Here is a 20,140-nt window from a genome sequence, read left to right as displayed (position 1 = left end):
TCTCCACTGATCTCCAGTAGCATATTGGTCACCTACTGACCAGGGGAATTCATCTTTCAGTGTCCTATCTTTTTGCCTTTTCATACTGTTCATGGGGTTCTCGAGGCAAGAATACTGAAGTGGTTTGCCATTCCCTTCTCCAGTGGACCACATTCTGTCAGACCTCTCCACCATGACCCGGCCGTCTTGGGTGGCCCCACACGGCATGGATTAGTTTCATTGAGTTAGACAAGGCTGTGGTCCGTGTGATCAGATTGGCTACTTGTCTGTGATTGTGGTTTCAGTCTGTCTGCCCTCTGATGCCCTCTCTAAGCACCTACTGTCTTACTTGGGTTTCTCTTACCTTGGACATGGGGTATCTCTTCACGGCTGCTCCAGCAAAGCGCAGCCGCCACTCCTTGAAGATAAATATAGACTGTGCCACTGATTATGAGTTGCTGTTATGTTGGGCTTTGTGGAGCCAGAACCACTTACCCACAGGTCCTTAAGCAAGGGCTTGATTGGTCCTGCTCAGACACACGTCCACAAAGCCAGCAATTCTGAACTGTGACCTAGATGTTATTTGCTGATTTTTCCCTGACTGTGCACTGTTTTCTCCCTACAATGCCCTTCTGATGCAGACAATCTGGGTCAATCAACATAAATGGGTAAAGAAGAAATGAGAAAAAGTGAGAAAAATCATGAAATAATAAATAGTAGGACAGAGAAGCCTGGTGGGCTACAGTCCATGGGGTCACAAAAGAGTCAGATGCAACTTAGCGACTGAACAACAACAACAAGATAACATACATTAATTTGCAAACCAATTTTGGAGACTGGCATAATGTACATGCAATCTACATGACCACAGAGCAAATAGCTGCAAAAGTAGTAAGTGAATATTCATTATTATGCAGGGCAGGGCCTCTAAGAAAATGCTAGCAGCAACAAAGCCCCAGATTTAAGTAAGATGCTAAGTAAGATATTTGCATATTCTAAGGATTAAATAACCAAATCTTACACAGACTAGAAGGCACGCAGAAGAACATTTTGAACTGGAGTTTATATTTCTTAAATGTTAGACAAAGGCAGCAGTAAACTGAAAGCCCAAGGAATATTAAGTTAACTTCAAGTTTGCATTTACATATAAATAATCTCAGTCTACCAGTGTAACTTCTGGGTAACTGTTTCCTTCCCTTCCTTCTGAGCCCTGTATTTCTCAGGCTTTCAAGCACTGGATAAATTGGTAGGTGGGATTTATATTTAATAAATATATAATTTATATTTATATACATATTTATATATAATAAATATATTATAATATATTTATTATTTCTGCTGGAGGCATTTACTCTTTAGCTCTTTACCTTGTGGGTCTTAGCTTTAATCTAATGCAATCAAAATAACCATTTCCTATTTTGCTTAATCATGTTTTCCATCCAACCTTTCATAACATGTAGAACTTTTACCAAAGAATAATGCATACCTGTATCGTAATGCACAATAAGTCTTTCACTGTGATTGCCCACAGTCTGTGGTTCAAAATCCACTTCCAGTTGCATGGACTCTCCTACATTAAGAGTTCCAACAGATGGCTCTACAGAGAAGGGCCTGCAACACACGAGGAGACACACACCATCAGAACACACAGCTGACTAGTGTGAGGGGAAGGGGAGAGGAAACATGAGTTCCAGGTCTGCAGACAGAGCACACCCTACACCACAATTCAGTGATTCAGAATTATACTTTCTCCTTAATGTGGAAAAACTTTATATTAATATTAAAATAACAGATATAGAACAACAAATGTAAGAAAAACTTAAATGGTGCATAATAGTCTTGTTTGTATCCTTGCCATTTAGCCATTCTTTGAACATTTACTGACTGATTCCAGTGAAGGATGGACTTACAACACGTATGCAAATACTGTAATTTGCAAAAGAACAGTACCTTCAAAGAGATAAAAACCAAGTTTTGGGAAGAGTTCAGAGAAGAGAAGGTTTTACGATGGAAAAACTATATCAAAGTCTCAAAAGGAAAGTGATCACACTATTGCATGAGGATGAGATGAGTGCAGTTTAACAAAGGGTCTATTTATAATAAAAGGGTGAAGGGATATAGGGAAACTACAAGAGACGATGCAATCACCCAGGATTATTAACAGTAGAACGCTTACCAAAGAGCATAAATACCCAAAGAGCCAAGAAGGAGGAGTGGTTTTGGAAACCCACCGGTGGCCTATGAGAAGGCTCCAAGGGCTTTAGTCAAGAGTTACAGTCATTCCAGGGGGCCTCACACGTAAGACTCTAGGGTGAAAAGTGTCTTGACCTCATATCCTTTGTCTGATTGCCTGCTGGGGCTCCCACTGACTGACCCCAACCAAAAGCCAAAGGCATAGGAGCCTACTGACCTCTCAAACAGGTCAGCCTCCTGGGTGAGAGTAAGCTGGAAAAGGATGGAGAGCATTTGGAAAGGGGACATCTGTCTCTTGAAAATAGAATTTAGGCAAGGAGACCTTATGAGGAGGCAGGGTAGATCTGGGAACAGGAAATAATTGAGTTTAATTGCCCTGGAAAGGAGCAGTGAGAGAAGATGGATCTGATCGTGATGTACCTTAAATAACTTACAGAGCTCCTCCTTTTAAACAGAAAACCCAGCCCATTTAATTCTTTCCATGGTCCATTTCACTTCTTTAAATTGCTTGTTTTTCAAAGTAATGTGCTGGACAATGTATCTGGCAGGCTAAGCTGTTTCTGATTATTTACTTCAATGCAAGCATTTTTAGAGTCTTCATTCCTTAAAATCTTCCCTTAGATAATGAACTTAATTTCAGAAAACCTGACCTTTCTTCTTTGAGGGTATGGAGCTTACAGTCTGGGTAGCACTTGGTGGTACCTCAGATTATCACTGCAGATCTCAAGTGCTTCCTACCATGGACAATTGTTAATTTTCTCTGGTGTTCTCTACTTGGATTGCCCTTTTCTTTCACTAATTTCCCATTCCTTTGTCTGTCCTTTTCCTGTACCTTCAGCACCAATCCTCCTCCGATGAGCTCCAGGCACTGCTGTAGGGGCACCATAAGGTAGTAGTTTTACTAGCCTGGAGTCAACTGAATAAATTCAAAACCCGCATCAGTCATGAGTTTGGGTAAGTTACTCAACTTACCCAAACTCATGAGTCATGAGTTTACTCATCAGTCATGAGTTTGGGTAAGTTACTCAACTCAACTTTAAAGTCTTGGGACATTTAAAGTCCCAAGAAATCTGTTTCCAACCAGTTTTGGCTTTCTCATGAAACAGATGCTACTGCTGCTGCTAAGTCACGTCAGTCATGTCCGACTCTGTGCGACCCCATAGATGGCAGCCCAACAGGCTCCTCTGTCCCTGGGATTCTCCAGACAAGAATACTGGAGTGGGTTGCCATTTCCTTCTCCAATGCATGAAAGTGAAAAATGAAAGTGAAGTCGCTCAGTTGTGTCTGACTCTTAGCGACCCCATGGACTGTAGCCTACCAGGCTCCTCCATCCATGGGATTCTCCAGGCAAGAGTAACTGGAGTGGGGTGCCATTGCCTTCTCCGCATCAAACAGATACATCTGTCCAAATGTCCTGTATACCTGTCACATTTCACATCAGGCTGGGGCGCACAGGATGGGAGGGCTTTAGTCTCTTCACCCATAACCCTCCCCAGCACTGCATCTCCTCTTCCTTCCAGCCAGACAGTGCCTACACTGTCTACACCTACCTACACATTCCAGAACTGCTTGAGTTGTGTAAGAACATTCACTGTTTTCCCCATCATACTCCTTTCCAAAGTCACCCATCAGAGCCCACACTCTGTTACCTCTTAAATTGAATCTTTTCAGATTCTTCCTCTTATTAATAAAGTCTCCTTCCTCTCAGGGGAAGCTGTAACTTTATTTTTACTTTTTACTTTGTACTATAATAAGTTTTCATGCCTGTCTCTCTCAATAGCTAGAGACTTTTGAAAGGAAAGAGAAAGCAAACAAAATTTCAAGAGCATGTACTCTATGCTGGATACTACAGTAGGCATTTCATATATGTCAATTCTTTTAGTCCTCAAAAACCTTGAGAAAGCAGGTCCTGTTATTTGCATTTTAGACATGAGAAATGTTTGCTCTAAAAGCACATGCAACTGGCCCAAAGCTACCCAACTAGTGAGTGGTACAGCAGGCATGGAAGCCTGCCGTCAAGTTCAAGTTCTCCCTATCTCCCCAAACTATCCCTGAACGTGGAAACCACCTGGTTAGATTTATCTTTGTGTCTCTCACCAGCCCATGCACAGCTATTCACTCATAAGAGCCTCTCAAAACATGTTGAATTGAATTATAATCAACTTTTAAAGGGAAATTTAAAATATATCTAATTTTTACTTAATCTTTCTACCATTTTGGTGGAATACAGAAGGAGCAGACTTCTGGTATCTCAAGAATTTCTACTTGATGGGAGATGAAGGCGAGTCTTACTGTCTTTAAAGTTCTTTCCTTTCTTAAAGGCTCAGAAAGAATCAAGAACTGGCCCCAGCTTCCTGGCTTTGAGAAAAACACTGTAGTATTTTCTTCTATCTCTGCTTCCCTAGTTCCTAATATTTTTCTTCCTACACTGTGTTTTCATTTTCTTTTCAATCATTTCTCAGTAGCAAAATAACAGTTCTGGAATGAATTAGTATTACATTACAGAACCTAAGTTAATTTTCTGTGGACAAAGGGACTCTTCTTAGGACCTCTAGAAATTCTAATTCTAAAGAGTGGTAACAGTTTCTTCCTTTTTGTGCTAATTGTTGGGCTTATATTACACTAAATTTCTTCAGTGGTTAGAAAGTCACCTGGGAGAGCCATCGCTACTTAGAGCTGCCTAAGCTTCCTCAATAAATCAGACATTAATTGGAGAGAGTGTGTTAAGTTCTGGTGCTCAAACATGTCTATAATTTGATTCTGTACTTCATTTTACTAAAGGCAGACAGTCTGAAAAGGCTAGAGAATACCAAGTACCAGAAAATGATCTTACAAAGAGGTAAAAGGTGCTGTTCCTCCAGGGTATAAGGCTGGCTCTGTCTACCAGAATGTCTGGTTTTGATACCACATCCTCATTAATACTGCATACTTGATCAGGGAGGGAATTCAGGTTTGTGAAAAATCATGAGCCATGAGAAAGATTTTGTGTTTTTGTTCAATTCACTATGAACTGCTTGTAAGAACTAAAATGATCCCATCCAAATGATTCAATATTTTAGCAGAAGACTAAATATTGGTTGTATTATATTAAACACTCAGTATAAAATTAGTATTTTTTTCCTTTAGAGAATCTTATTAATTGATTCCTAAATTGAGGTTTTAGATTTTGAAATTGCTTCTTCATTCTTTCTATTTCACCTTCCAAAATTAATCCTACTTTAATAGTCAAAGTTATTCTGGTACCTACAAGAGTTTTAGGTCAAATCTCTAATAAAGTTGATAAGTTATTGTTTGTGTTCTCTGTATATTTTACAGCACATTGAGGCTCCTTTTATAGTGTAAAAAAACATTATGCCTCTTTTATTGGACTTGGAGCATGTTTTTTATTTTAAATTATTGTAGAGGTTTATAGTTATAGCTCTGTTGTTGTGATATACTGTTGGTTAGGCATCCTATAAACATTTATTGAGCACTTATTTATTCTAGACACTTTCTAGATGCTGGGGACATACAAATGAAAAGAGATAAAATCCTTGCATTTGAGAAGCTCATATTCTAATGGGAGCAACAGACACATAAAGAGAGTTTTATTTTTTGTTATTTATATGAGCCTATTTATAAACTTGGCCATTAATTAAACTATTATTTCAATGAAAATAATATGATCTGCTTTTTAAAAACAATTTCCTGAGAGATATTTCTAACTGTATAATGACCATAAAAGAAGCAAGACTTTTTGACTTCCCAAACTATTACTGCTCCACTATGTCTGTTGACAACCATGTTGTCAATGAAAGAGGGGTCCTCAGCCCTGCCTGGGCAACATAATCACCTACATGTTTTTTAGGATAGTCATCAGGGGATCTCCCCAGACATTCAGATTTAATACAATGTGACCACAAAATCAGCTGCATTCCTCAGAAACCAATTCTGGCTAACTTAGACAGAAAGGGGATTTATTGGAAGGATTTGGAAGTAACTCACAGAATTGACATTATGGTTGGAACACACACATTTAGAGGAAAGAACATAAAAGTACCATTTGGTACAGAATCTACACAGGAAAACAAAAATGAACAGGAAATTCAACTGAAAGATTTGATTACATAGAAGATGAAAGCTATGAAAAGCCCAACTTAAGATGGCAAACTAGCTCAGGGATTGGTAACAGCAGTAAGCCACTTCCATCACTGGGCTGGAGACAAAAGGAGAGGAGGAAGTGTTAGCAGATCCTGGGGACCGGGTGGAGGTTAGAACCATGGCAGGTCTGTCTGACAGGAACTAGAATGGTAGAGGAGATGCACCTGCTTGCTGGGGACTCTACTGAAGTCAGAGAGGGAGAAAGAGAAATACTGTGACTTCTTCCCACTCTCCAACCTCCTTCTAGTTCCCACCTCCTGGACAAACACAGCTGGCATCCAGCAGGTGTGCAGGCTAGGGGGGCTAACACAGCCCAACACTGATGCTGAGCAAAGTCTGGAAGGGTGAGGAATGGATCTTAAGGTAAACAAGGCCAGAACTGGCCCATGTTGGTTTTTAATCCAAGTTTTATTATTAACTTACTGGGAGAACTTGAATAAGTCATTTTCCTTCTCAGACCTTACTTCTTTCATCTGTAAAATTAAAATGTGGGACTATGAATTTCTAATGTCATTATGATTCCTGGCTAGTCCTTGAGTTAGCTCACATTTTACCTTAGAAGTGCTTCTACATTATGACTCACTTTCAGTTGTATGGATACAAAAGTTTTAGATCTTTTCCTGCAAATTCATACTATTAACTCTGTGATTTCATTTTACTTTATATGAATGTATTGCCATTTATGTGTAGTTTTGAAGATTCAGCCAAACAATTCAGGGAGATATGCTGCCTGTGTTTGTTTTTCCACCTTATGTGGATTCTTTCTTTCACTGGAACAATATCAATGTAACAGGAAGTTTTTAACGTGTATTATGGATGGCAGTTATGAACAGTCTTTTTTTCTTAATGTAAAGAGATTGGTTCTTTCTAAGTGACAGTGAGCCAGTTGAACAACTTGCTCCCTTCCCTTCAATCAAAATATGAGTCTCATCACAAAATGCAAACAAAAGCTTTATAAGTACTTTGACAATATGAACACACACTGATTTACAAGAGTTTTTCGTTTGCTTCTGCTGACTGATTATCTAAAGTGGGTCAGAGTCCTGCTTCCACCCAGGAGGAAGAAAGCTTGAAAGAGTGTTTCTCCAACCCTAACAATGAAAAAAACCAGATAAACCACAAAATCACAATTTTTCTCAAACCCATAAGAGAGCTGACATTGCAGGCAAACAAAAATGGGCAATGCCCTGCTTCTAATTAAGATGAGACATGTGCCAAGGAGTTCACCTGTGGAAGACAGAGCATTCCTACAAGCAGAAGAAATAATGAAAGAGGATAGAGCAAAAGCAAAAGACATATTTGAAGAGATAATAGCTGATATTTTCCAAAAATAGTGAAAAATCCAAGAAGCTCAGAGAATGTCATGCAGGATTAAAAAAAAAAAAATAAAAGCAAAATAAAATTCTTAAAACAAAAAATAACCAAAAACAAAGTCCACACCTAGATTCATCACATTTAAACTGCTAAAAAACAAGTATCTTCAGAAATCTTGAAGGTAGCCCAAGAAAAAGATATAATTACCTATAGACCTATAGACAAACAAAGCTAGAAATCTCTAAAATCTCATTAGAAAAATGTAAGCCAAAAGCCAATAAAGTGACATCTTTCCAGTACTAAAAAATGTATATATAATTCTATATTCATCAAATGTATACAGAATTCACAATTCTATAGAGAAAAAACCTTTCAAAAATGAAGACAATATGCTTTTTCTTCAGGTAGACAAAAACTGATAGAATATCTACTAGATTTGTGCTACAAGAAATATTAAAGTAGATTTCAGCCAGGAACAAATGATGCCAGACAGAAACTTGAATCTACATGAACTGGTTTACATATAGTGATGCTCCTGGGACACATGTAAGAATAAGCATGAATTCCCTCCTGTGGGATGTGCTTCAACATATATTATGGCATCCCTGCTACTTATAACATAGCAGACCAAGTAACCTGAAAACTCTCCCACCACAAAATACCTAGGAAGTCTGGATAAAAAAAAAATAACTTATGTAAATGTGTAGCTAATCGTGTAAAAAAAAAAAGAAAGAAAGAAAAGGCAAATCCACAGGATTCAAATCCTCAGGAAAATAAGAACCAGAGCAGTAGGCTACTGAGCCCTCGAAGCCTGGGTTTTAACAGCCCTGCTAAAGCAGGAGAAAAGGTCTTGGGATGGTGAAGTCAGGGGGACTGGTAACAAAATCCCCATTTAAACCTGAGAAATGTCAAAGGCTACCAAAATATTAGCACAAGGAAAAATGACTATCTGGGTTCCGAGGGAGGGAAAGAGGGACTCTAGGGAATTCATATTGGACACGTGTCTTCTACAGGTTTGGGGTTTGGACACACATGCTCAGTCCAGGAAACCCTAAGCCAAGAAATTCCCAGAAAGGCAGTCTATGTGGTCTAACCTTTGGTAACCAGGCAGAAGTAAATGCTAATCCTTTCTGAAGAGATGTCTCCTTAAACTAGCAAAGGATTCCACAGATAAAGCCCTGATGAAAATGAATTCATGATTCAGCCCAGGATCTGCACTATTTTTCAAAAAGCCATAGAAAAGAACTTGACCTTCTGTCTCCTCTCTTCCCAAGCTGGCCATTCTTATTATGGTCCTGCTAATCAGCCAGCATTTTCATGTCCCATAACAACTGTTCTTTCCTGCCTTATAAGAGAGGTCCTTGAAGGCCATATTTGTACTGTCTCACTGTCTACTACACTGTAGCTACCAAATAAATAATCAGATTAACATTGAACACCTTCACTTACTAGCTGTGTGCTCTTGAGCAAGTTACACAATCTCTCTATTGCTCAGTCTCTTATCCAGAATTTCAGAAAACCACCTTACCCAAATAGGTAATCTTGAATTTTGGTTTTCTCATGGGATGAAGAGGAAGTCCGCCCCATATCAAGGAGGTGTCCCATCCTTGCAACTGAAGATTGTAATAAGCAGTTGCATCTTGACTGCTACTCTGGGAAATTACATGTGTGGACTAGATTTAGCTAGAATCAATTAAAACCAAGAGCTGAAGGAATGCATACCTATGAGTTTTGATGTGAAATACAGAATCTTTGTTGCCAATGTTTCGTACCAGCAGGATCTTCTGAGTGCTGTATTTGACAGGGCATGTGGAAAAATTCAGCTTGTCAGGAAAATCTATGATGGCTCGTGCACCTCTAGCTTTGATGGGCACAATAAACTTTTCTCTTTCAGTAACACAGGTCAACATATGGGCATAATCCTACAAGAGAAGGAGACAATCATTACTTGTGAAAACACCAACATGATCAAGATAACTACAAGAAATATGGCTGTATGCCAAGCATCTTGGAAAACAGTGTAGTCTATGTGTATGTATATATTTTATGAAACCTTCTCAAGAAAGATGTACTTTCAATGCGATTAATTAAAATTCAATGAGATTAATTAAAACCTACAAGCCAATAGAGAAGCTTATACTTCTTGTGTTTCTCAGACATTAGGGAGGTGGGATGCAGGATAGTTGAGGTGCATTCTTCTTCAGACCAGAGGAGGTTCACACCAGTAACTTCATGTCCTCCTTCTAAACCCTACCAACTGATCCTTCAAGCCATCTATTAGACTGATAGCTCCAATTAATGGTCTCTAACCATACTCTTGCAATATGACTGTACAGCTTCTCCATCATGAGTGGAGTCTATTTCTTCAACTGTGTTCTGACCAATGGAATTTGGTAGAAGGTATGCTATGCCAGGTCCAGGCTAAAGCCTCAAGAAGTTTTGGGCATTTCCGGTCTAGCTCTTGAAATCATGCCATGTAAGTAAGTCTGGTCTAGCCTACTGCAAGATGGCAGCCCAGTTATCCCAGCCAGGGCCATGCTAGACCAGACTGAGGCACCAGATATGTGAGACAGCCCAGCCAAGTTAAGCAGTTGCTTACTCAACTCATGAGTGGGTCCCATCAAGTTTAGGTAAACAACAGTCTTATGAGCCTTAATACTTGAATTTGGGAGTGGTCTGTCATTATACAACAATAGATAAGAACACAGAGCCATTTCAAACCTCACCTCATGTGCAAAGCCATTACTGACCATTCCAAATAAAAATGCTGAGGTCTTGGGCATCTATCTTCCCCTGTCTTAAGTTTAAATGCATAAATGCGACAGAAGTACTGAATCAAGTCACCCTTTACCTCCTCTCATAAAATTGGAATTCCTACCCTCAATGCACCAAAGTTCAAAGTAAACCCTCACCAACAAGCAAACCTAAATGTGAAAGCGAAGTGTTAACAGTCCCCTCAAGAATAGGCCAGAAGCTCAGAATCACCGTGAAAGGAATTTTCTATCTAAACCAGGATCATTTTCCTTCAAGTTTCCCCAGCATTTTAGCATGTGTTTTTGGCTGCAAGACAATCCTGATTAAGCATTATGGCCTCTTGGAACTCAAGTTTCCTTTTGGTAATCACATAACAAATGGTTTTCAGTGGTGAGGGTTTTCAAACCTCTTTGGACTTGAAGTACTGAGCAGAAAACAGGAATGTCTGACAAACTGACAATTAGACCTTAAGGCCACGCACTCAGTTTCATGAAACCCACAGGACAAGTAGAAAGCAGTGGTACTCTCAATTAGTCTATTCATCCAACCACATTAATCAGTGTTCAGGTGCCAGGCACTGAGCTGGGTCTGGGTGAACAACTGAGTAGTAAACACAGACATGGATCACCTCGAGCTTACACAGTGATGGCGGAGACAATGAATGAGTAAATAAAGCATATCTAATGTACAATGTAATACATACATAAATATATAAAAATATATAAAGATAAAACAGCTAGGAGTGGTCTCATGCTGCTACTGCTGCTGCTGCTAAGTCACTTCAGTCATGTCCAACTCTGTGCGACCCCATAGACGGCAGCCCATCAGGCTCCCCTGTCCCTGGGATTCTCCAGGCAAGAATGGGAGTGAGTTGCCATTTCCTTCTCCAATGCATGAAAGTGAAAAGTGAAAGTTAAGTCACTCAGTCGTGTCCAACTCTTCGTGACCCCATGGACGACACAGCCTTAAATCTGCAGTCTCTCTGCCTCCCTGAACTCCAAACTCACACCCAGCAGCCCAATCAGCATCTCAATGGCTACAAACTTACCATGGCCCAGAGCAAAGTCCCTGACTAATGCCATTGCCTACAACTGTACACAGAGAGACCCTGCCAAGGGAAAGAATGGGGCCTGAAATCCAGTTCACTCTGGCAGTGCCTACTGAATCAGTCTACAGGAGCAGCCTTTTCTCATGCCCACAAGAGCTCCACAATGCTGACTGAGGTCCTGATCATGACCTTCTTTCCACTTTAAATCTGTCCCTTTACTGCCTCCCCATCTCGGTACTGGCATCTACATCCTTCCAGAGGCCTGGATTTAATATCTTGGCATGAGACATCCTTGATTGCTCTATTTCTCAATTTCTTAGTAAACATATAGGACTGACCTTCAAAATATATCTAGACCACAATTAGGTCTCACTACCTCTACTCTGCCATCCTGACCTGACCCTACCCTCTCCAAAAACATGAATGATGCTGAAAGCTGATCATGATGCACCTGACTTGTTTTAGAAGAATGACTAGCTGCTATGCAGGCAACGAACCGTAAGGAGGCTAAGATGAAAAAAGGGTGGCCAGTTAGGAAGCCACTGCAGCAGTCCAAGCAAGAGATGACACTGACCCGGCTTAGTACAATAAATGCTTAGCCTAGTGCTTGGTGAGTAGTAAGTATTCAATGAATGTTAGTTGTCATTACAAAAATGTTGCATAAAACACAATGATTTGCACAAGGCATGTAGGAAAAACTCAATTTCTACTCTTGTTAGGATAATAATGGTAATCCTGGTGATTAATGATGATAATGATAGAACAGGATCATTTTGGAAAACAACACGGACTTCAAAGAAAGTTAAATGGTGAAATGACAATACAGGAAGGGGCTGCTTTAGGTTAGAACAGCCAAGAAGGCCTCCCTGAGGACGTGACCTCTGAATGGAGACCTGAATAAGAAAACATCCAGTCACGCAAGGTCTAGAAATGCAGTGCTCCTGGTGAGGGGAGTTGCAAACATGAAGGTCCCAAGGTAGGAGCAAGTCATGAAAATTAGTGGGCAGGATTCATGGAATTTATTTAGATTTCATGAATTTCATGAATTGGACTCTTAGTTCTTCCATTGGTTTTGGTTTCTGCACAGTAATAGCAGGCTCAAAAATTATGCCATTCAGATATAAGGAAGTACAAGTCCCATGAAGCATACTTGATCCTAGAAAACTCCACAGAATTCAACAATGAAACAGTCGAGTCTGATTACATCAGAATCCTAAAGAGATAAGTACTGTTTTCACTTTTTCTTAGGAGATCAAACCCAGCAAGCAAAGGTTTTGTTGGGAATTAGAAACTGGAAGCTGCTGGCATATGTGGAAACTTAATATTATTAACTGAGGCTTTGACAGAGAGAACAAAAGATGCTGCTGAATCCATGAAGAGAGGTGATCCGCAAGTAATGTTTTTTATATTTACATAATTCTCTGTCTTGTTCTATAAGGAATTGAAGACAGCTGAAAATAGTGTAGGAGGCTAGTCGAAATATTCACAGGGATGTGTTCAAATCTTTTCAAATTTCCCAATGAGGAAGATTTGAAATTTTATCAGAATTATATACTTTTTCATAATCAAGTCACATAAAAGAATATGAAGGAATTCTTCACACAACTCCTTAAAAATGTATTCTAATCGCTAAAGTTCTATATTTAAGATGACTATATTAGATTATATAATATACAATTATATATTGCTCTATTGGCTTAAAATTAATCCATGTGTTGTGACTTGGGAGGATTTGTCAGCCTGCAAGCTAAGCAACTGCTTTAGCTGATGTACTTCCTTCCACTGTGCTTAAATTCAGAGCAACCAGGTCACCATTCAGAGCCAAAATATTTATTCCTCACTCTTTCTCCTCTACTATGAGAGACTTAGTCATGAATTACTTTACATCCTAAAAATGCTAAATGGTCTCCAGATGAAATTTCCAATCCAGCTTTTTGTCCATTAGCCTCTCTTCCAACATGCCTATCCTCCAAACTTAAAAAAAAAAAAAATGCAGTGGAATACGAAAGTGGCAGATTTGACTCTGAGAAGTGGAAAAAATGAATCTTGATTTTATATTAGCTCCATGACAGAAAGCAAATGTGACAATAATTCTGTCCTTTAATGTCTTAGGCAAAGAAAAATGATGTCTCCTACGGCAGCAAACAACTCCCCAGGCATTCAAGAGTGAGCTCAGCCCGTGGTTAAGCCCTTGCAATCCTCTTTCTGCCTTTTCTCCACTCCTAAACTTGAGGTGGAAGGACTAACACAGTAAAACCAGGTATGATTATGACTCAGCACATCTAATACTCACTGTCCTTGAAAAACATTATAAATTTCCTATCCACTTAAAACTACTTTATAGTATATTCTCTATCTGAAATTCACCTTTCTAAAGGGAAGAATCAGCTCTCAAGTCCAAATCAGTTTAAAAACAAGACTAATCAGGTCTCATGAGCCTTATTCTCTATCACTCTTGAGTCTTCATATGATTTAGCTGAGGTCTCAGCTTCTTAGGGGCACCTACACTTTTCCATCTATTAAAAGGGAATAACCTCTGACCTTTGGCTTGTGAAGACACCCAAGGAATTTCAAATTTATTTTGATCACTTTTATCATTAGTATATAACAATAATGTGGTTACCTCATGATTCATATACAAATCATCCATTTAAGGTAATTAATATCCTCTTGAGCTTTTTTGCTAAGTTACGTTAAATCTACCAGTCTACCTGTATCTAAGTCCATATACTCTGCCTTCACTCCTGTTCTTATCTAAGACCAACTTCTTGCCTCGAATACTAGATCAACCTTTTTACTCACCTCAGGATTTTCCCGAAGCAGCAATTTTCCCTCTTCACGGAATATTCACAGCTTATAACAACGCTTAAATTGCTTAAATAAACATCAGCTTATAACAATGCTTAAATCGCTTATATAAACATCAGCTTATAACAATGCTTAAGTAGCCTCACCTTAAATATTAAATAAACAACCCTCAATTTCAACACCCACCTCTAGCTACTGCCCCATTTTCCGATTACTCTTTATAGCAAAACTCCTCAACAGTGTTATTATACTCAATATCACCACCTCCTCATTTTCCATTCTTTCTTCTACCCACCACATCAGGCTTCTGTACCCAACATTCCACAGAAACTGTTCTCACCGAGGTCACTAATGACTTTGCCAAACCCAAAGGCTAAGTCCACATCCTTGCTTTATTCTATTCTTTATAGCTTTGGGCACAGTGGATTACTTATGTTTTTCATAATAAATTGATTTTATTGAAGTACAGTTGACTTACAATATTTCAGGTGCATAGCAAGGTGATTCAGTTATACATATACACATATATTATTTTTCAGGTTATTTTCCATTATAGGTTATTAGGGATCAAGACCATCCCCAAGAAAAAGAAATGCAAAAAAACAAAATGGCTGTCTGAGGAGGCCCTACAAATAGCTGTGAAAAGAAGAGAGGTGAAAAGCAAAGGAGAAAAGGAAAGATACACCCATTTGAATGCAGAGTTCCAAAGAATAGCAAGGAGAGATAAGAAAGCCTTCCTCAGAGATCAATGCAAAGAAATAGAGGAAAACAATAGAATAGGAAAGACTAGAGATCTCTTCAAGAAAATTAGAGATATCAAGGGAACATTTCATGCAAATATGGACTCAATAAAGGACAGAAATGGTATGGACCTAACAGAAGCAGAAGATATTAAGAAGAGGTGGCAAGAACACATGTAAGAACTATACAAAAAAGATCTTCATGACCCAGATAATCACGATGGTGTGATCACTCACCTAGAGCCAGACATCCTGGAATGTGAAGTCAAGTGGGCTTTAGGAAGCATCACTATGAACAAAGCTAGTGGAAGTGATGGAATTCCAGTTGAGCTACTTCAAATCCTAAAAGATGATGTTGTGAAAGTGCTGCACTCAATACATCAACAAATTTGGAAAACTCAGCAGTGGCCACAGGACTGGAAAAGGTCAGTATTCAATCCAATCCCAAAGAAAGGCAATGACAAAGAATGCTCAAACTACCACACAACTGCACTCATCTCACACGCTAGGAAAATAACACTCAAAATTCTCCAAGCCAGGCTTCAGCAATACGTGAATTGTGAACTTCCAGATATTCAAGCTGGTTTCAGAAAAGGCAGAGGAACCAGAGATCAAATTGCCAACATCTGCTGGATCATCAAAAAAGCAAGAGAGTTCCAGAAAAACATCTATTTCTGCTTTATTGACTATGCCAAAGCCTTTGACTGTGTAGATCACAACAAACTGTGGAAAATTTTGAAAGAGATGGGAATACCACACCACCTGACCTGCCTCTTGAGAAATCTGTATGCAGGTCAGGAAGCAACAGTTAGAACTGGACATGGAACAACAGACTGGTTCCAAATAGGAAAAGGAGTACGTCAAGGCTGTATATTGTCACCCTACTTATTTAACTTATATGCAGAGTACATCATGAGAAACGCTGGGCTGGAGGAAGCACAAGCTGGAATCAAGATTGCTGGGAGAAATATCAATAACCTCAGATATGCAGGGGACATCACTCTTATGTCAGAAAGTGAAGAATTAAAGAGCCTTTGATGAAAGTGAAAGAGGAGAGCGAAAATGTTGGCTTAACACTCAACATTCAGAAAACTAAGATCATGTCATCTGGTCCCATCACTTCATGGCAATTAGATGGGGAAACAGTGGAAACAGTGGCGGATTTTATTTTGGGGGGCTTCAAAATCACTGCAGATGGTGACTGCAGCCATGAAATTAAAAGACGCTTACTCCTTGGAAGGAAAGTTATGACCAACCTAGACAGCATTTTAAAAAGCAGAGAAATTACTTTGTCAACAAAGGTCCGTCTAGTCAAGGCTATGGTTTTCCAGTGGTCATGTACGGATGTGAGAGTTGGACTGTGAAGAAAGCTGAGCGCCGAAGAATTGATGCTTTTGAACTGTGGTGTTGGAGAAGACTCTTGAGAGTCCCTTGGACTGCAAGGAGATCCAACCAGTCCATCCTCAAGGAAATCAGTCCTGGGTGTTCATTGGAAGGACTGATGTTGAAGCTGAAACTCCAATATTTTGGCCACCTGATGCAAAGAGCTGAGTCATTTGAAAAGACCCTGATGTTGGGAAAGATTGAAGGCAGGAGGAGAAGGGGACGACAGAGGATGAGATGGTTAGCTGGCATCACCAACTCAATGGACATGAGTCTGGGTAAACTCTGGGAAATGGTGATAGACAGGGAGGCCTGGCGTGCTGTAGTTCACGGGGTCACAAAAAGTCGGATACGACTCAGCGACTGAACTGAACTGACAGGTTATTACAAAATCTTGATTACAGTTCCCTGTGCTATAGAGTAAATCTTTGTTGCTTATTGCATATCTATTGTTTTAATTAGAAATCTAGCATTCTAGTCACACTAAGTCAAACAAGTGGAGTCAAAATATCATAAATATTTTAGTGCTTCTTTTTTAATATACTTTATCCATTGACTACACTAAGGCCTCTGGCTGTGTGGATCACAATAAACTGTAAAAAATTCTTAAAGAGATGGGAATAACAGACCACTTCACCTATCTCCTGAGAAACCTGTGTGCAGGTCAAGAAGTAACAGTTAGAACCTAACATGGAACAATGGACTGGTTCAAATTGGGAAAGGAGTACAAAAAGGCTGTATATTGTCACCCTGCTTATTTAACTTCTAGGCAGAGTACATCGTATGAAATGTCAGGCTGGATGAATTACAAGCTGGAACCAAGACTGCTGGGAGAGGTACCAACAAGTTCAGGTATGTAGATGATACCACTCCATTGGCAGAAAGTAAAGAGGAACTAAAGAGTCTCTTGATAAGGGTGAAGGAGGAGAGTGAAAAAGCTGGCTTGAAACTCAACATTCAAAAAATTAAGATCATGGCATCTGGTCCCTTCACTTCAAGGCAAATAGAAGGTGAAAAAGTGAAGCAGTGGTAAAGTTTATTTGGGGGGGCTCCAAAATCACTGTGAATGGTGACTGCAGCCATGAAATTAAAAGATGCTGCTCCTTGGAAGGAAAGCTATGACAAACCTAGATAGCATATTAAAAAGCAGAGATATCACTTTGCTGACAAAGGTCTGTGTAGTCAAAGCTATGGTTTTTCTAGTATGTACAGATGTGAGAGCTGGACAATAAAGAAGGCTGAACACTGAAGAACTGATGCTTTTGAATTGTTGTGCTGGAGAAGGCTCTTGAGAGACCCGTGGACAGTAAGGAGATCAAACCAGTCGATCCTAAAGGAAATCAACCCCAAAAATTCATTGGAAGGACTGTTGCTAAAACTGAAGCTCCAATACTTTGGCCACCTGATGTGAAGAGCTGACTCATTGGAAAAGACCCTCCTGCTGGGAAAGACTGAAGGTAAAAGGGGAAGGGGTGGAGGAAGAGATAGATAGCATCACCAACTCAATGGACACAAATGTGAGCAAACTCTGGGATATAGTGGAGAACAGAGGGGCCTGGTGGGCTTATAGTCCATGGAGCTGCAAAGAGTTAGACACAACTCAGTGACTAAAAAATAACAATCCATCTGGACTATGAAGCACTGCAGTCTCTGGGTTTCCCTCCTACTTCATGACTACTTCTTCTTAGCATTATACTCTGCTGACCACCAAGGGTGGTACTTACATTTATGATTTATTATTTTTAAATGTTTGCCTGTAGCCCCAACACTTCCCCTTTACTGAAGACCATTGTGTCCAACTGCTTCCTTGATATTTCTACTTGGATGTCTAAAGGGAAATTTAAACTTAACATATAAAACTGAGTTCCTGGTTCCCTTCCTCACTCCTCCCACTGGGTCGGCTTCCATCAAGTACACGTGTTGGAAGTCCTGCTCACGTCTCACTGGCCAACACGTAGACACAGCAGCTACAAAGAAGGCTGGGAAAATGCAGCCTTTTATCTCTGGCAGCTATGAATCCAATCAAAATTTGTGATGCTCTTACCAATGAGGAAAGAGAAATATAGATGTCAAGGGTACACAGCTAGCCGTTACGCCTCACACCCTCTTCAGTCTATTCTCCACAGAGCAACCAGAGTGATCTTAACATGTAAGTCAGATATGTAATTCCTAATCAAAATTCACCAGGGTAGATAAAGGGAAAGAATCAAGCATTTATTCTATCTTTCCTGTATGAACTGTACCTCAGGAAGTTCATTATATCATTATAAAAATAAAGCATAGCAACAGACATTTTGTGCCTTGATGTGATGCAACAGGACATAGCACATCACCCAAGAATTCTGGCCCCTCAAAAATCAAACATGAATCTAACCAAATCTCTAGATCTAACTACTAGTCTATAGGAAACAGGGGGGATGGAGGATCACTCTATGGAATCTGGTAAAGATGCACTCAGTACCTTGTTTGGATCCCAATTTAAGAAAATGAACTTAAAAAATAAACATATACATATATACAAATCTATATATACATATACACACATCTACATCTACAAAAATAAACATATACTTATACATCATATACATACGTATATTACTCAACTGGGCAGATCTGAATACTGACTAGATATTTGATGATATTAAGGAGCTACTGTCACTTTTTACATGTGATAAATATACTGTGATTTAACTTTTAAAAAGGACCGTATCACTTAGAGACAAACAATGAAGTACAATGAAATGATGAATGGGACTTGCTGCAAAATCCTCTGGGGCAGGGGACAGGATGATGAAGCAAGATGCTCATACGCTGATAGCTTGAAAATCTGGGTGATGACACTTCACTATTCCATTTTCTAAACTTCTGCATACGGGTGAAAGCTTCCATACTAAAAAATAGCTTAAGTACTTTATGATGGCTTCCTATTCTACGCTGTATGACTTCTAAGATTCTTCATGGTCTCACCCTCTACAAACCTTGTCTCCTACCATTTTCTGAGCAGTTTCCTCTCCTCCAGTCACACTGGCCATCCACTTCCCTGACATGCTGCCAGACATGCTTCTGTCACAGGGCCTCCATAAGTGATGCTCTGCTCCCAGACAACAATATCTGCCCAGTTCAGCTCTCTACCCAAAAGTCACCTCATTGAAGAAGTCTCTCCTGATCTTCCTACTGAAAGGAAACGGTCTCCATTCTCTACCACTTTCTGTTCCCTATCATGTCTGTATCTGATATTAAATGATATGTCTGTTTATTCATTGTGGAATGAATAAGCCCCAAAAAGGCCAAGCTTCTGCTATTCTCCACTGGATCCTGGCTTATAGCACTGAGCCTGGTGTAGAGTGAGTGAAATAATATTCATATTAATATCTTTATTTGGATACTACACCATCAAGAGTTCTTAATAAAGAGAATGCCTAAGAGCCTCATTAGCCATATTACAAAGTGACATTTATCAAATCCGGAAAGCTAGAAAATAGTGATGTAACTCACTATGAAGATATGAAACAAAGTGGGGAGTAACACTTTTAAAGAAGACTTCTTAGACATCTTTCTCCTGGTTGAAAAGACCAGGGAAAAGTCAACATCTAATACATTGATACTTCTTAATACTTTGCTGACAGGTCTGTCTAGTCAAAGCTATAGTTTTTCCAGTAGTCATGTATGGATGTGAGAGTTGAACCCATAAAGAAAGCTGAGTGCCGAAGAATTGATGCTTTTGAACTGTAATGTTCAAGAAGACTCTTGAGAGTCCCTGGGACGGCAAAGAGATCAAACC

The 20,140-nt window shown here is 39.5% G+C and overlaps 1 protein-coding gene across 1 annotated transcript in view; it reads right to left on the bottom strand.

Moving 5' to 3' along the window:
* HYDIN (HYDIN axonemal central pair apparatus protein) overlaps positions 1 to 20,140 on the bottom strand; it is a 465,600-nt gene that overhangs the window by 279,464 nt on the left and 165,996 nt on the right. The window contains 2 exon segments of the mRNA XM_061387844.1: positions 1,466 to 1,590; positions 9,349 to 9,548. Of these exon segments, the coding sequence (XP_061243828.1) occupies positions 1,466 to 1,590; positions 9,349 to 9,548 (325 nt within the window).

The sequence above is a fragment of the Bos javanicus genome, chromosome 18, assembly GCF_032452875.1.
Source record: "Bos javanicus breed banteng chromosome 18, ARS-OSU_banteng_1.0, whole genome shotgun sequence".
Taxonomy (NCBI): domain Eukaryota; kingdom Metazoa; phylum Chordata; class Mammalia; order Artiodactyla; family Bovidae; genus Bos; species Bos javanicus.
The sequence above is the reverse complement of the archived record's forward strand: the minus strand, read 5'-3'. Positions and strand labels throughout refer to the sequence as shown.